We start from the raw sequence: 18,453 nt of genomic DNA on the forward strand, positions 1-18,453 counted from the left end.
AAGAGGCAGCAATTGTTTTGAGACACACCAAAGGCTATGATGTGCCCTAAGCAACAACATGGAGTACATAGACATTCACTGATATTTGCTGCTGTGAGGTGTTTGAGCCCAGAAAATTTATTATCATTTTCTTATTTTTATGGTAGGTTCTAAGGTGTGTATCTAGAAATCAATCAGAAGAATATAAGACAAGGTCATTTCTTCTGCAAAGTTTAAAGTCTTGTTCAGAAGTGATTCCTTGGATCCACTTTTCATGCTCAGATGAAGACATCGCTCTTCCTGTTTGAGCGAAGAAAAAGAGATTTATTAAAGCTTCCTCCTTAAGTTCTCCCATAGTATGTTACACATGACTGCAATGCACATGTGGTTCTGAAGCCATAGAAAACACTCATGCATGCCAGTCTAATGTCATGAAATGTAATCTCTCCGCTTCCCCATGTTCCCAGTGGAAATGACACAGTACCATGCCTCCAGTACGTTGCCTTCCCTCTAGTAGAGTACCTATGATACCTGCCCTTTCCAGCTACAGTTGCTCCCTGCCTCCTGCAGGATCTTCAAGGAGAGCTTAAGAAATGGCCAGATAGAAATTGGAGGCTGGGCATCTTGAAGCAGGGGACAGTGAGTCAGGGTGTTAATTTGATACCATTTATGATGGTATGAAGAGGAAACAGTTTATGGTCATTTTCAAATATGTGAAATTCATCCTTATTTTCTTCAATACCCTCAGTATATTTCTAGTAAACCTAGACAATATGTAGGCTCTGTTCAGACTAGCACTGTCTACCATCAAGTGGTACTTAGTATCATGTAGTTCTTAGAAGATGCCTGTTTATTTTCTAATGTATTTGTTTGGCTGAAATGAATTATATTTTGTTTTTATAGGCATACCGAGCTTATGTGGCCTTCCCAGACTTTTTCCGTAATTCAACTGCTTTGTGGTGGAAGAGGGAAATTGCAGAACTATACTCCAATCCACAGAATCCAGAGAAGAGCTTGAAGTTTGATGGCATGTGGATTGTAAGTGTGTGCGTGTATCTATCATTGCTTAAGACCATGTGGAGCACTGATATTTAGTAAAGATGATGATAATCATCCAAGAAATAATTAAAAGGTTTAGGACAGCATTTCTTCCAGTGGCGAGTGGAGCAGCCCTGACTCCCCTGTTACTTACTACCCCACCAGAGTCCTGCTATCTCACTTGGAGGGTGAGAGGTGGAAATCCTTGGAATTTTGATTGGTTTAAGAGAGTTTTTTTTAACTTCTGTAGACAATAATTCTATAGAGGTAATTGAGTGTTCTGTACAAATCTCACCAGGATTTGGTGAATCTCCCATGGCACCAATCTGTAAGGATTATTAGATGTTGGATGATTTATTCAATATGTTGTTGTCTCTGAATTTTCAGTAGGTAACTATCTTTAAAAGTAAGTGATGTCTGTGTCTGACATTTCTAGGATATGAATGAACCATCGAGCTTTGTCAATGGGGCTGTTCCTTCAGGCTGCAGTGATGCCAGTCTGAACCGTCCTCCCTACATGCCACGTAAGGACCCTGGGGTTCCTCCACCTGCACTGGCTGGAAGAAAGATGACTATTGCAAGAGCTCAAGAGGCAGAGATTTGCCGCGATCACTCAGGGAACAGATTCAGGGTTGCTGTGATTTATTGAGGCCAGAGACTTAAAACATTTGAAGCACTTTACCAGCAGTTTGTGTGCATGTGATTGAATTCCTTGGGCAAATTCTTGATTTGTCCAAAGAACACTGAATCTATTCCAATTTCCAAGTCTGTCAGAACATACCCAAGATAACCATTTTTAAAGGAGGAAAGATTTTTAAATCTTTCAAATTTTTAAAGGAGGAAAGAATTTTAGTCCCTAGTTATAGAGGAAACTGTTCACCACATTGTTGCCAGGATTTGGGGTGGGAGGGGAGGGACCTGGAACATAATTATCATTGAGAGGCATGCCCCTGGTAACCTGTTTCCTCAAGTCGGACCCAACTGCCATACCCGCTAATAGCTTGCTCATCTCTGAATTCATCAATATATTAACATGTTGATATGGTTAGAGCCCTTATGATCTTCCAAAACCCCACTCAAAACGCTGCTGCTTTGGACAGCAGGCCTTCAATCGTGAGTCCTGTGAATGTTTTAAGATCCAAATGCTCTTTGAAATTAATTAGTTTATCCACAGGATGTTATTTCACAATTGGTAAAGTAGTTGGTAAAGTAGCTCTGTGTTGTGGAACCGATGGATGATTGAGGTTTCTTGCATATATATCCAGGCTCCAGAAAATATTCTTTCCATGAATCTTGTGTCCTTCCACAGATGATTCAGTTTTCCAAATCTTAGTGCTCTAAACTGTAGGACAGGTAACACTATCTTTTTCTTAGAATGATGATAAAATGAAATGAAATAATTTACATATTCAAAGTCTAGCTTAAACCCAATTTGATTGTTTTGAAAAGCCCTTGTCATTTTCCATATCTCAGCTTCCTCCAGGAAACATGCTGAGGTCAGGTTAGTCTTTAGTTCCAGAGTTCAGTCCCTTAAAGAGATTAAAGGCTTAAAAGAATCAGGGCTTGCTTTCACCTTCCTAAATCTTTTCCCTCAGATTTGGAGTCCAGGGACCGGGGCCTAAGCAGTAAGACCCTATGCATGGAGAGTGAGCAGATCCTTCCAGATGGCTCTCGGGTGCGGCACTATGACGTTCATAGCCTGTACGGGTGGTCCCAGACCAGACCCACATATGAGTGAGTGACTGTCTTCCTTCTGAACTGGCATAGGCTATAGGGGGAAAGGGAGTAATGGGCATAGCTTCCCTAGATTTCTTGCCATAATTCTTTCCAATGGTTAAAGAGTATTTAATTATAACCCCACAGGAATTGTTAAATATTAAAAAAAATCCTTCAACATGGAGCCAGACACTGTTATTAAAATTTGGAGTACGGATTAAAATCAGTCATAGTCTTATCAATGAGAAATTAGTAGGCCTAACTGGGAACAATCATAGGGTCACATCAGTAAGTATTACACAATATAGTTGTTTCTGTAATAGCATTACTTACAAGAGGTCATTGGATGGACATCGCTCCCATGTGTATGAAAATGTCACGTATATATCTGCATTCTTTTTTATTCTTATACAGTAAATGGACCTTCTGTGCAATTAGCATAGTACCACTTTAAAACTGAATTATTAATACAAATTATTCCAAGTATATTCCATAAAGTGATTTTCCCTCTTCTTCTCAAATAAAGAAAACAAAGGACAAATAATAGCAAGATTTAGTGATTTTGTGTGTGGAGGGCTAATCCAGTGAATCTACAATGTGGTGAAATTCATTATGAAGTATTATAAGACGATATACCCCTGCTAGGCATTCCATAAGTCAGTAGGGTCCTTTCCATTGCATAGATTTCAATATTCCCTCCAAATATATAGATCATATTTTCTCACCAAGTACCTGGCTCAAGAGCTATAGAGGGGGATGCTCTACATCCATTCTTCTTGCTGTGTCCTCAATTCACCTGTACATTCCCCTCGTACCAGAGCTGTGCAGGAGGTGACTGGACAGCGAGGGATCGTCATCACCCGCTCCACATTCCCCTCCTCTGGCCGCTGGGGAGGACACTGGCTGGGAGACAATACTGCCGCATGGGACCAGCTGAAGAAATCTATCATTGGTGTGTGGCTTGTTCCCAGGGGCCTCTGCTGCAGGGAAGGGAGCTGCTGGCCTTGGGAAAGGAGGGAGGAGAGGGCAGGGCGCACACATGCCTCTCCTGACAGCCGTGGTTCTCATTGCAGGCATGATGGAGTTCAGCCTCTTTGGCATCTCCTATGTAAGTGACCTTTGCTGCTCTCATCCCTAAGAGGACTCTGACACCCCTGAGCAATCACCCACAGGCTGGTTTCATTTCCTCTGGTTTCAGACGGGAGCAGATATCTGTGGGTTCTTTCAAGATGCTGAGTATGAGATGTGTGCTCGCTGGATGCAGCTGGGAGCCTTTTACCCCTTCTCCAGGAACCACAACACCATTGGCACCAGGGTAGGACCTTCCTCCTTCCTCACGTGCTTTGCCTTCCTCCTTCCTCACGTGCTTTGCCTCACATGCTGTGCAGCCTTCACCTTGGAGTCACAGTCCAGACCATCTTTGTTCCTGGGAGATTTTCAAAGCCATCAAAGCTCCTCACAATTGCCAAAATACTCAGGATTATCAGAGGATTCTTTAGGTGTAGGAAGGATTGCTCCAAGTATATCCCTGAAGTGTTTTTTTCTGAGAAAGTTCCATGAGGTATCCTGGAAGATCCTCACTGACTATTTATTATCAGACTATTAAGTGTATTTAATCACCTTTAGCTTAGGTGTGTGTGATGTACTTGGATCAAGCTTTCCTTTACCTCCTTTGTCCCCTAGGGTCCCTGGGTTGGGCTCTCAACACCTTTGCTTTTATTCCTTAGAGACAAGACCCTGTGTCCTGGGATGCTGCCTTTGTGAATATTTCCAGGAGTGTGATGGAGACCCGATACACCCTGTTGCCATATCTGTACACCTTGATGTTCAAGGCCCACATGGAGGGCAGCACTGTGGTGCGGCCTCTTCTGCACGAGTAAGTGTCCAGCTGGGATCCAAGCAACTAACAGATTGTATAAGGTGGCAGTTGATGTAAACAAATATTTCTTCCAAACCAAGACATGTGTTCTTTTTTTTTTTTAAAGAGAGAGTGAGAGAGGAGAGAGAGAGAGAGAGAGAGAGAGAGAGAGAGAGAGAGAGAAGAGAATTTTTAATATTTATTTTTTGGTTCTCGGCGGACACAACATCTTTGTTGGTATGTGGTGCTGAGGATTGAACCCGGGCCGCACGCATACCAGGAGAGCGCGCTACCGCTTGAGCCACATCCCCAGCCCAGGGAAAGGTCCCACCGAGATGTGAAGACATGTGTTCTTTTTATCAGGAGCTCTCCAAGCTGAGACCACACTTGGAACCCATGTTTTTCGCACCATGTGTCTTTGATGAAAGACTATTTATTGAGTGACAAATATTTGAAATGATGCAACACAGCCTGATTTCTTTCTAATTTGTGCATGTAGAGACCTCTGTATCTGGTATAACTCTTTGATTATATGAACTGAGGCCAAAATGAGTTCACAAAAAAAGACATTGAGAGCCTTCCTTGCATTTACAATATACCATGTGAATTCAGTGAAGGATTTTTTTAAATGACAGAACATATCTAAACTTAAGGTTCCATGGAGGAAGTGAATTTGAGGGATCATGACATGTACAGTGTTGGAGCCTGTTATGTTACTGATCAATCTAGACTAAGGATGACATAAAATGGAGTTAGAGGGGAGACTTGCCTCTGAACTTGATTTGTTCCATGGGGACTTGGGCTGTGACTCTGACTGTGACATCTTCTTACCCTTCCCAGGTTTGTGTCAGACCCGGTGACATGGGACATAGATAATCAGTTCCTGCTGGGTCCAGCCTTCCTTGTCAGCCCCATCCTGCAGGCTGTGAGTATGGAGGCCTCAGATGTGATCCCAGGTGTGAGGGTGTGTGAATAGGGGCAGGAGCAGAAGCCTGGTGCATGTAGATCCCGGGACATGGGTGTTGTTCTACCTTTGTGTCTTCCTCTCCTTCTGAGCAGAAGTGCAGCACATAGGTGTTCTGGCCTCAGTTTCCTCTAGTTCCTAGAAGTTCAGGTTTATTGGACAATCAATTAAAAATGGTAGCCTTATGATGTATTGAGATATCATTTTACTTTATTGATTAAATAAGGAGTCAGGGGTTAGATGGGGCCTCAGTGTGAAGAATCCATCATGGTCAGGGTCACCACGGAAACAGGCTTTCCTGAGAACCCCTACCAGCCCAGTGAGGCTTCCTTTGCCTCTTCCAGCCTTGCCCTGCCTTTGTGCGAGGTCCTGCAGGCAGCAAAGACCATGTCTTCACTTCCTCCATGGAAGCTTAGGATTCTCATTAAAACACCAAGAGATCACACCTTCCTCAAACCTGTTCTGCCTCCAGAGTGTTCTCCTGATCCACATCTACCCCTAGGTGTTTATCTTCTAGAGGGATGTTCCCGTGAGCCTCTGAGCCAATATAATTCTTGTTCGTGACTTCCTAGATCCCTAAGGCCTATGTGGAAGCCCCTTGTTTTGGGACTGTGAACTTTTGTGTGTTATTTTTGTGTTTGAAATGTTGAAGAATGGAAGACTTCCTCAGTAGTGCTGATCTTTAGGGCTCTGAGACAGATGGGTATCGGCCACCACAAACTGGCTATCCCTTTCCTGCCTGTATTGCTTCATAGGTCTTGAGAACAGTGCCTCATGCTCACAGCTTGTTTGTGTTTAATTTTAGAATGCCAGAAATGTGAATGCCTATTTCCCTGAGGCCCGCTGGTATGATTACTACACAGTAAGTTTTTCTCAATATTTCTCCACCTTGCAACATGTAGGTACAAAGATTTTACATCTGATAGACCTCAGGGAACAAGTTGGCTGTATGGTCTCTTACAAGTGGCTTACAACCTTGTAGCCTTGGTTTCTCTCCTCCACATGGGCAAAGTCCACTCTTTCACAGGAGCATTGAGAAACAGCACATCTAGTTTCTCACTCAGCTTGTTGTGGGAATTCATGCCATTTATTGTCTTTTCTTCTACATTCACTCTTCCAAGTTCTGAAACACTAGTAATTTATTGAAATTGTGCTATAGTTTTTACTTTTATCCTCCCCTACTGAAAAATTCCTAACTATATAGAGAATTCTTTCACCCTCTCTCTTCCTTCAAATTTTTCTTCTAGAGTATAGATGCTGAAACAAAGTCACTCTGTATTAATTACCTAAGTAAGTGGACTATGAGGCAGTGTGTAAAGGATCCACAGACCAGGGCCTCCACTTGCAAATCTAGTAGGTGTAGAGGCATTGTCCAAAGAAGAAGGAGAAGAAAGCTGTTGTGTAGGGTTGGCCTGTGTCCTGGAGTCCAGATGAAAGAAAAAGGTGTTTGAATTTGTTTTCCATGATGGAGGTTCCTTTAGAAAACAGATGATTCTTGAAGAAGACTGAGGAGTGTCCTCACACTGATGTCAGGCTTCCTCTTCTGACTTCCTGAGGAGAACGCTGTGGGAGACTAGAAATGGGGGGGAAGGTGGGCAGCAACACATGTGCTGGCCCCTCTCATCCTAGGGATTGCAGTGGGATTGTGTGAAAACAGGGTGAGTCAATGGAAGTGGAGTCTTCTCTTTTATGTCTTCTGGAGCACTCATTCCTGTCTTCCTTCTTTATTGCCTGTGGGTCTGTTCTTTGGGTGGCAACCTGTTTGGATTCTGCTGTGGGCTTTCCCGCCAGGACTTTCAGGGCAGAGAGCAGCCAACTTTGTTTAGTTGAGCTTAGCCTTGGCCCTGAGTGTGCATGTGGACTGTGCTATACACTAACAGTTGTTTTAGTGTGTTGGGACTTTCTGCTGCAGGGCCTGGGGTAGGGTTAAATCAGGGAGGACCCTGGATACCCATTGTAGTGTGGCCTACCATTGTGTGGATGAGCTTGACTGTGTGACCTGGGGTGTGAGGTCTTCCCTACATTTTGTACTTCTGGCATCTCACAAGTCTCCTACTGGCCCCTGCCTTACACAAGTGCCAAGCACTGTACTGAGCTGTAGGTGTTGGAATCCTGGACACATTTCCCCATGATGCTTACTATATAGAAGAGCTACTGTTTGCTTTATAAACACTAATGCATTTGAAATAAGTATGTGTACCACATTAAAGGAAGCAAAATGTGAGAACTAAGAAACGATTTTCTTAGAATGACTTCTTTTACCCTATATTTATAGTAGAATACAGCTTCAGGTGGAGAAAGAGAGGTACAAGGAATGAAATGGAAAGATAAAAAATTGATGCGGCAAACTACTTAGAGAAAAGGAACACTTGAATGTTTGTTAAAAATGAATTTCCCCTGGTTGGGGTTAATGAAGGAATGCTTCTTTAATTAATGTTCACATGCTTTGGACCCTATTCTTTGTTGTTCAGTAGATATTGGTAAAATCTGCCCCCCTGCCAAATGTGGCTTTCATCTATTTGTAAATAAACTATTAAAGTATACATCATTTTATTTGTTTTCAATATCCACTCTGTTTACCTCTATGGAACCATCCTTAGACTTTTGTGTCCAAGGGGACATTTGTCAATGCGTGGCTTCATTTGGAAAGTCACAGTGGGGGAGAAGCAAGTGGCTTCTAGGGTTTGGTGGGTAGAATTTGAAGATGCTGCTAAACATCAAAGAGCACAGGAAAGCCACACAATAAAGAATGATCTGGCCCCAAATGTCAGTAGTGCCAACACTGAGCAGCCCTGCTCTAGTTGAGAAAATGTGGAAGGTCCCCTAGGATTTCTAGAGATTGGTTCAGACAAGGGATCCACTCTCACATGAGAAGGATAAAGATGTCAATCATGAGCACTCAGGTATGGAGTAGAAGAAGAGGAATTACAAAGTATGTGAGCTCACTTTGATCTTCTCTGTGAAGTAGGAAGCAAAACTTTTGGTTAGGTGGGTGGGAGTGGAGACTGAGGACAGATGGCGACTGAGGAGGCACTTGGTGAAGGAGCAGTTGCAGACATGCAATTGTGGACAGTGTGTGAGGAACCAACAAGAGGTGAGGGAATGGCTGTGCAGCCTCCTGTAGCTGTGCTTTGTGCCTCAGAAAGAGGTTGTGGGTGAAGGTGGGCTGTTATCCACACTAGGACCTCAAGTGAGATGTACTGTACACATGCTGAAAGGCAGTGGACCCTCCTAGACATAAAGCAGCCCAACAGGACTTCACACAGCAGCTGAGGGAAGGCAGAAGTTTACTGTCAGGTGGTGCTGAGTTGATGAGCAGGTAGCACGTTCAGTGGGGTACAGGAGGCTGCTTCCAGATGCACTGTTCAGGGCAGAATGTGTCCTCTCCCTTATCTTCTGTTTCCTCATCCCACAGGGTGCAAATACTAATGCCAGGGGAGTGTGGAAGGACCTAGCAGCGCCTCTCAACCACATTAACCTTCATGTCCGTGGGGGCTACATCCTGCCCTTGCAGGAGCCTGCACTGAACACACACTTGAGGTGAGTACAGGGCTAGTGTTCTTCTTTACACACTGGTTCACTACGACTTCTGATGGGCAACACCATCCCCCTCAAGGAGAAAGCAGTTTACCAAACTCACTTTACTTTTACGTTTTTGCTCATTTGGTGATTTGTGTTTTAACATTTTTCAAATCATCCAATTCTGCAACCATCAGTGGACCAGAGGCAGCTGCAGCAGCATGGGAGTGTGGAGAGCAGAGGTGCTGAGATGTGTGTATGGTGATAGGGTCATCACACTCTGCCTGGATTGCCTGCGGGTCTTTCTCAAGAAGATGTTGATCTGGGGCTGCACCCGGATAGATTTGAAAGATCATGACAATACCTGTATTCTTGAACCTCCTGAATCTCTGAATTTCCACCGTGGTAGCCTAAGAGATTAGCCTGTCAGGTCCTCTGAGGGCTGTTGTTTAGTTTTAGTACTGAAAACCTCATCTCTTGGAAAAACACAATTCTGAGCTAACTGGGTCAGCTGGTCACCCTATTTGCCTTGGCTTGACCACCTAAGTGCAGTTTTAGTTCTTGCCTCACTTACTTTCTTTTCTAGATGTGGGATCCTCTGTTCAGCCTCCTATAACCTCAACTTCCCATTCTTTTTTCCCATGAATCCATTTCATTTTTTGTGATTGAAACTTGGTTCCAAAACTTCCTTTTCCTACAAACCTCAAGTATTCCATATCATTCACTTTCCCTTTATAATTTTTTATTTTAAAAGTGCAGGTTATATCTGTATTAAAGAGGTTCACATTATATCATCGCATAGTTGAAAATGTAATTTTTTTTAAATATACTTGGAGGTTTTTTTTTTGAAGTTTAGAGACCCATCCTTTGCTTTGAAGCTCCTTTATGACCTTAATTTTTCAAATTGTTGATTTTAGGAATAATATGCCTTAATGCAACACTAGCTGTTGTTTTTTTTCTGTAAGTGTTTAGGTTCAGGATATTGTCTACACTGACTCCAAAATTATCTTTCCCAAGTGACAGTCTTAACTTTTTGCTTCCTGCTTGAAGTCTGAACTCTTTGACTAATAGGGTGCTTAAGATCCATTATAATCTTCTTCCAAGTTAACCTTAACAACTGTTTCTCCTACTATAACTTAATGTATATGTTGGTGTGTGTGTGTGTGTGTGTGTGTGTGTGTGTGTGTGTGTGTGTTTTGTGTGTGTGTGTACCAGCCCTGGCCCAAATGTTCCCCAAACATATTCACCCAGTTTACAGCATTAGGTTGGGTTTCTGTACTTATTACTCTTTACAGACCTAGGTATTCCAACATGGTACCTAAGATTTTTGCTACTGAATGATACAGTCAGCCCTCTGTGCATTTTTTATTATTATTTAGATCACCAAAATTTTATTTCTGAAATATTTGAAACATATTAGTTTTAACAGTGAATTATGTAGGGTCCATTTTCCATATTTGGAACCTTCAGCACTCACTGGAGGAAAATGTTTTGAATAAATGGCTGGCTTTGAACTCAAGATCCTCCTGCCTCGGCCTCCAAGGCTCTAGGATTACTACCATACCCAGCCTGTATAGTTATCTTGCACTTTTCATTTTGCCCTCCCAACCCTAGAGCTGGAGAAAAACAAATGTGTTATGCTAATATTATCAGAGAAGAGGGTTTGGAAGGGAGTTGTACAAAATCAAATTTTAATTCTTCCTATAGTCTTCAGTTTTTGACATCTGGGAAAGCATATATTAAATTTATGTATTTAGTGGTTCTTCTCTGGGAGTTGTACCAGAATCTCATGAAATAGTTTTAAATATACATGTCTAGCCCTAGTGGGTTCTTGAAGATCCAGAATAATCTCAGATTTCATATACAAAATATCCTCCCCGCTCTTCCAGCAGAGGGAGTGTTGCCCCTTCTGAATTTCTAGACGTTGTCTAACTTCTAACCTTTACAGATATCTCTTTTCTCCTAAATATTGTTAAATATTTCAATGATAGTTATTTCATGCTCTATCTAAAAATTTTACTTGCCGAAGCCCTTAGTGGAATGTAACTCTATGCTTTGTTATTTCTGCAGACTCTTTAGTGCCCACTTAATACCTTGTGTGTTCAGTGATATTTTGTTTTTCATATGTGGTGACCTTGAGGACCCAGATAGATGTATGTCTCCTCCAAAAGCAAATTACCTTATCTTTGGGTACAAGCCAGTTGGACTACTGCCAACTTGGTATCATGTTAGGTCCCTTTAAAGATCCTGGTTTCACTTGTGAATTGGAAGTTCAGCCTCTCTTTTTAAGTTACCAGTTTTAGGGTTCCAGTGTTAGGCCTATTAGGCATTGGCCCCAGGAAAATTCCAGGTTTGACTTCTTGCACACCCTTGTAGCCCATTGTTTTTTTACCCCTGTTGTTTTTTCATTCAGTTACATGTGTACTTATTGTCTTTCAAACCCAAGAATATTTTATTATACTTCTTTCGCAAAGTATCTAGGATCAAGTAGTATTCCATTGGATAGGTGCTCTGGAATGTCTATTCCACCATCGTTCTGGAAGTATCATTTTGGAGTGCTTCCTTTTGTGTCACTGTTCATTTTCTGCTTTGGGTTTTTGGAGATAGTGTCTGATCTCTCTTACAATGAAGGTGAAATAGATCATGATTTTCTATTTATTTGAATCTTTGCGTCTTGAATTTCTTAGCAGCGACAGATCAACACAAGCACTGAGAGTGACAGCAAGCTAGTGTGTTATCACAGAGCCTGGCTTGTGCAGTGGAGGATGAAGTAGGGCACCTAAGGCCAGGGAGGGCGCACAGGAGCCAGAGATCAGTTGGGAATCCAGAGGCTTGAGGCCATGAGGAGATGCCTCATGAAATGGCTCTTCCTCCCTTCCTATTCTCTCTTTGCAGCACTTTGACCATCTCTTTGAGCATTGTTTTGTGCTCCTGTTCTACATTTTAAGGCAGAAAATTAGAAAGCTTTGTTTTTCTCTAACACAAATAATAGTAAGTTACCAAGTAAGGGAAGTGGCATTATGTAAATGGGCCATTTGGTGTATTTTTGCTTCCTGAGTGAAACTGATCCTTAGGTAGGCTGCATATATTTGTATAAGGTTTCCTTCTCTGCCAATAGTCTGTAGTATAAATAGTGGTTTTATACATTGCTTTCATTGTCCTTATTGCAGTGATTCTCATGTTTAAGTTATCGCCTCCTACATAAACATTTAGTGATAATGGTTGGGGTATTTCTATCTCGTGTGACATTATTTAGTCTAGAGAAACAAAACCTTCTAATTTGTCCTTTGTTCCTGAAATTAGCATAACCATCTTTTCCAAGTAACTTTGAAATATGAAGGAAGCATTTGACAAAATTCTTTCAGTCCTGACCTTTGTGTGTTATGTAACTCCTGTTTCCCACAGTCGGCAGAACCCTCTTGGTCTCATCATTGCCCTGGATGAGAATAATGAAGCATCAGGAGAACTTTTCTGGGATGATGGGGAATCCATAGGTGAGTCTGTTATGAGAATGTGTTGCTTGCCCTCCTACGTCTGTGTGTTATGGCCCCTCACTCTTGCTGGTCATGCAGCTGGAAGAGAAATATCCCAGGCACAGTAGCAAAAGTCACTTGAGAGAAGAGTTTGTTTCTGATTGTGCTACTTGAGACGTATCAAATAACCACCAATGTGAGGACAACAGGTTTCTATTTCTTAGCAGTGTGCCATTGGCCACTGATCTATAATAGGCTCTCATTTTATTATGCTATGGACACCTGGATGACATATGGTCAATAATATTCCAATAATTCATCAATAATGTAAATGTCTTCCCCCAAATACTTAGCAACAAATGTCAACGACATATCAGGAAGGCCAGGAGAATGTACTTTTGGAGTGTATCTCCATCTAGCTATGTATTACCTCATGTTTCTGGCACCAGTTAGTAACATTCTTGGGGTCCTATCTTAGGAAATAGATGCCCTTAATGCATATTCCTAAACACTCTTGGAAGGGAATCTCCTCAAGGTTACTGTTGGAAAGAGAGGGAAGATCCATAGGTTCTTTGAGACTCTATTTATAATTTCCTTAATGCCAAGGTGTAGCTTTTTAAATATTATCCAATTTATTTTATTTAAATATTTCACTGATATGGAAAGATAGAAAATATTCAATGTAAACCATATACTCAGGTACTGTTTATAATGATTACCAGTCAAATAAATTAACATCTATCACCAGCCATCTGTATATTAGCTCACCAGAACTTGTCTTCTTGTAGTTGAATGTTTGTACCAACACATCACAAGTACTTCCTATCCCCATACGTTTGAACCTCTGTTCTAGTCTCTGTGAACAAATTCATCTTTTGTAGATTATACATGTAAATGAGATCATATAATATTTTCTTTCTTTGCTTTGTGTAGCTTTGTCTCTTACTATAGAGTACTTCTGCTTCACCCATATTGTCAGAAATGACAAGATTTTCTTATTTTTAAGGCTAAATAATATTCCTTTTATGTATTACCACATTTTGTTCTCCATTGATCTGTAGGTTGACCATTTGGTTATTTCTATATCTCAGTTTTTGTGAAAAATATATTAAAAACTTAAAGTTAAGGGCTAAAGCCATATTCATTGGAGAAAAAAATAGGGAATAGGTTTTTATACAGTGGTCTTGGAAGTATTTATTTGGAGTTGCCACCAAAAGTATAGATAAGAAAAGTAAAAAATTAAACCAGTGGGACTACATCAAGCTAGAAATCTGCTCAACATGACAATCAACAGTATGAAAAGGGAGCCCACAAATGGGGAAAATATGTGCAAACCACATATCTGTTAAGTGTCTTAACACAAAAAATACATCAGGAAAATTGTGTTTCAATAGCAAGTGAATACATAATCAGATTTGAAAATTGGACAAAGGATTTGAATAGAAATATATTTCTGAAGAAAACCTAAAATTGACTAAGACATATATGTAAAGGTCCTTAAAAATCACTAATCAGCAGAGAAATTACATTGGGATATCTTTTCATACCTGTTAGGGTGCTTACTGTGAAAAAGAGGACATAGCAAGTGTGGATGATCATGAGGAGAAAGTGGAATAAAACTGTTTAACGTGCAAACTGGTACAGGAATTTTGGGATGTAATATAGAAGTTCCGCAATGTATTGAAAATAGAACTATCCTATGATCCAGCAATCCCACTTCTGAGTATATATCTAATAAAATGAAATTGGCTTGTCAAATAGATGTGTGCACCCCCATGTTAATTGCAGCATTATTCATAAGAGCTAAGATATAGAAACACCTGTGATCACATGTAGATGAATGAATATATATTGTGGGATAGTACTGTGTATATATTGTGGGATAGTACTGCATCATGAAAGGAAGGAAATCCTGCCCCTAGGGTCTGCAGAATGAGCTTTAAGAAGAGGTAGATGAAAATAGTTCTTGTGTGGTGGGCAGGCCATTCTGACTCGTCTTTATTCTGCTTTCAGATACTGTGGCCAATAAAGTTTATCTTTTCTGTGAGTTTTCTGCCACCCAAGTGAGTAGTACATTTTTATGAATCTTAGGTATGAGATTTTGTCTACCATAGACTCGTATGTGCTTGTGTGTGTGTGTAATTATGATTCTATCTTCATAAAAATAAGCAAATGATAACAATAATGGCTACAGGTAAACATCACAATGTCATATAAGACTTCAGTCCCAATAATGTATCATCCATCTTATCAAAAATAGGCCATAATATTGATGCATCAAAGCAGTTGGTCAGTGTGCTTATTTTTTTAAAACTCAATATGATTTTCTAAAATGAGTGTGTGTGTCTGCTCCTGATTGTTTTTTTTTAATAAGAGTATTATAAAAGTAAGTTTGCACACACAGCATTTGTTAGTTGGGAGAGCTAAGAGGCATTCAGTGCAGTGGGGATCCTCTGGTCTAGGATGGAGCATTTGAGTGGCTGGAGAATTTGTGTTTTAGAGGCACAGCTTTGGGCTTCATTGTGCTATTTTGACTTTCAGAACCGCCTGGATGTGAAGACTTCACAAGCAACCTACAAGGACCCCAATAATTTAGCATTTCAGCAGATTAAAATCTTTGGGACACAGGAACCCAGCAATGTTACAGTGAAACACAATGGTGTCCTGAGTCAGACTGCTCCCAAGGTCACATATGATGCTCAGCTGAAGGTAAAAATCCATGTATTGAGGTTGTTTTTCCAGAATTATTCTTAGCACCTTGGTTTTCCTGCTTCTGAGGTTGTGTGGATGCCTGTGGTGGGGAGTCAGGGTCCTGAGAATGGAAGTGGTGATGAGGTGGTGGGCAGAGCTAGTAAGACAGGGAGGTCCTGCTCAGCAGAGGTGATGATCCCACTTTCCCCAGCCTCTCAGCGTTCTCCTCTCTCTCACTGGCTTCACTTTCAATATTTTAGTTACAGATTACATAAGAGAGCAGAGTTAGGAAAGTGTTGAACAGGTAAGAAGAATAGGGATCTGGAAGCTGATGGCTGACGTTGAAAGGTAAAGTTGGGAGGCAGGAGTCCCATGAATTTAAATAATGAAGTTCCACTTTTTGAAAGCTTTAAAGAGATGAGTAGAAGTTATCTCCAACACATATATTCTAAAAACCAGTTTAGGACTAAGATTTGGTGATCCCACTCAATGGGTACTTATTTGGTTAGATAATATTGATAAATAATTTCTCATTGGTTGTGAAGAGACATGGCCATCCTGAGTAGCCTACAATCATTCACTCTGATGCTGAGTCTAATTAAAATTCCTTTCTCCCAATAATCCTGAATCATGGTACTGCACTTACTCCTGGCATTGTAGCTTCTGTGTTAACATGATTCATGAGGGATGGTCCAAATTTGAGGAAAATAAATGAGTTTAGACTTCTTTTATCATGATAATTGACATTTTGTTCTGGTAACACAATGTGAGAATACACATAGTATGATGTTAGGAATAAATTTCTGTATGGCTGGTTATGTATATGGCAAAGTGCAAGGTATATGAAGGATTCATGTGGGAAAACAAACTCAATTCATATTTGACTAATAAGTTAATTAATAAGACCTTAGGAACTCATTTATTGTTTGAATGTGGGTAGTGAGGTGTCATGATTTATACACATGAACAATTGAGAAGACACCCAGGACCAAACCAACATATAGGAAATGTTCGCTCATATTTTAATTGATGTTTAAAGTTTAATGGAGCAGTTTAGTTGAGCTTTGTTCAGACAACAGGTCCGGTGCTGGGCCTAGAAAGTGGCATATCAGGTCTGGATTCATCAGCTACAAGGGAAAGGAAACTGTGAATGGTAACAAGCTCAACTTTTTTTTTTTCTTTCTGCAAGTAGTTTTATAGAAGTAGACACCAGTAATAGACATAGCAGTCTACAGGCTGGCATGGTTCAATGGCTCAATGTTGTTGAGATTGAGGTCTTTTCTTCTCTTGTGATAGGAAGTAGCTGCTTAGATTTTGTCAGCAAGTTACTGGTTGTGGGAAAATATAGGAAGAGAGATAGGAAAGAGTGTGTAGGGAGAGGTATAGGGTTAGAAAAGACCCTTAAATCTAGAAATAAATACCTGGACAGAAAGTCCCCGGGAACTAGTTCTCACTTTTTCACAGTCATAGCTGTGTTATGTTGCCAAAAATTGAGCTTTTTTTAGGGAATTTTGGTTACTAAAATTTGAGAAAGAGCAAGGAGGAAGCAACTAGTGATGTCTTCCTTGAAGGGGAAGGAAAGGAAAGGGGTGGTCACTGAAGGTTTTATTTGATCTCATTCTGTTCACAACATAATGCACAAGATTTTAATAAGGTAATGTCATTTGCCATGTTGCTAGTGGATATTCCCTCTTCCATGTATATAGCCCACTATACAGGAACTACATTCAAATCTTACTACTATTGTTGAGAGTCTGGTCTGATGCCTACTTTGATAAAACTATTTAGTACTTGCCAGGCCTTTATTCTGAGGGTATTTTCTGTGTGTTCTGACTTGTTCAGGTTGCCATCATCACAGAGATCAGTCTTGTGCTGGGAGAGGAATACACAGTGGAGTGGAATGTAATCATCAGAGATGAAGAAAAAATAGACTGCTACCCTGATGAGCATGGTGCTTCTGAAGCAAACTGCATTGCCCGAGGCTGTGCCTGGGAGGTAACCACACTGAGGTGTTGATGGACACCCAGATCTTTAACCTTAGGTGGCAATTTCTAGAGCATAGCCCTAGCACCCAGGTGCCTACTTCAATTCCATATAAACAGGGCTTCCAAGGATCCTGGTCTATATATGAAGTTTAGATTTGGATTGGGATCATGTTTTTTTTTAATAATTATTTTGCTCTTGTCTAGAAATTTACTTTTTATCACTACCTAATTATATGTACATGAATGAATGCTGTGTTGGCTTTATCTCCATACAGATTACCTTCTCTGATTATTTCTATTTGACAACTCTAGGACCACTTATTGATCTACAATCTCAACTTTCCTTTCCAGGAATCCAGTTCTGTTGGAGTCCCTCATTGTTATTTTGTCAATGATCTGTACTCTGTGAGCAATGTCCAGTACAACTCCCATGGGGCCACGGCTGACATCTCCTTAAAGCCTTCTGTTTATGCCAACACCTTCCCCTCCACACCTGTGAATCCCCTCCACCTGCAGGTGACCTACCATAAGGATGAAATGCTGCAATTTAAGGTAAACATGGTACTTGTATCAGGTACTGAGTAGGCCCTTTTTAGTGACATTATATTTTCAAGTTAGGTTATAGAACTCTAAAATGTGAAATTCTTTTAAGGTTCAATTTATAGGGCACTAGATTACTATCCTATTTCAAAGCATAATGAGAATTTATTGCCAGTGAGACGTGTTCTAATTTGCAATTTGAAGATGTTTTGTGGCTACTCTAAGGAGGTTTTTGGAGAACAAACAGAGAGAGACAAGTTAAGATGTTCTCAAATATGTTCCAGTGGGGTTTGAGATTGGATGAGTATTGGAAATTAGATGGGGAAAAAAATCAACATTTTAGACTATGAAGGGGGGGTTTACAAATGTTGAATGTTTTCTTTGACATAAAGAGTCTGATTCATAGTGGTATATGGAGAGGGAGCATGGGAGGAATAGATGAACTCACGATAAGGCAGATAGGTTGGAGGGGAAGCGAGGGTGCATGGATTAGAAACGATGGTGAAACATGATGATCATTATTATCTAAGGTTCACGTATGAAGACATGAATTGGTGTGAATATACTTTGTATACAACCAGAGGTATGAAAATTTGTGCTCTGTATGTGTAATAAGAACTGTAATGCGTTTCAATGTCATATATAAAAACAAAAAGAAAGGGGGGTTACATTATCTGGTGACTTTGTGGT

General features: G+C 40.7%; 1 protein-coding gene across 1 annotated transcript in view; it reads left to right on the top strand.

Moving 5' to 3' along the window:
* MGAM (maltase-glucoamylase) overlaps positions 1–18,453 on the top strand; it is a gene marked incomplete at its 5' end in the record, with an annotated part of 191,181 nt that overhangs the window by 61,110 nt on the left and 111,618 nt on the right. The window contains 5 exons of the mRNA XM_081284046.1: positions 12,480–12,568; positions 14,561–14,610; positions 15,089–15,256; positions 17,081–17,233; positions 17,575–17,775. Of these exons, the coding sequence (XP_081140172.1) occupies positions 12,480–12,568; positions 14,561–14,610; positions 15,089–15,256; positions 17,081–17,233; positions 17,575–17,775 (661 nt within the window). The remainder of the gene's footprint in view (positions 1–12,479; positions 12,569–14,560; positions 14,611–15,088; positions 15,257–17,080; positions 17,234–17,574; positions 17,776–18,453) is intronic.

This window comes from Spermophilus citellus (genome assembly GCF_964194105.1).
Source record: "Spermophilus citellus genome assembly, chromosome: 3".
Classification (NCBI taxonomy): Eukaryota; Metazoa; Chordata; class Mammalia; order Rodentia; family Sciuridae; genus Spermophilus; species Spermophilus citellus.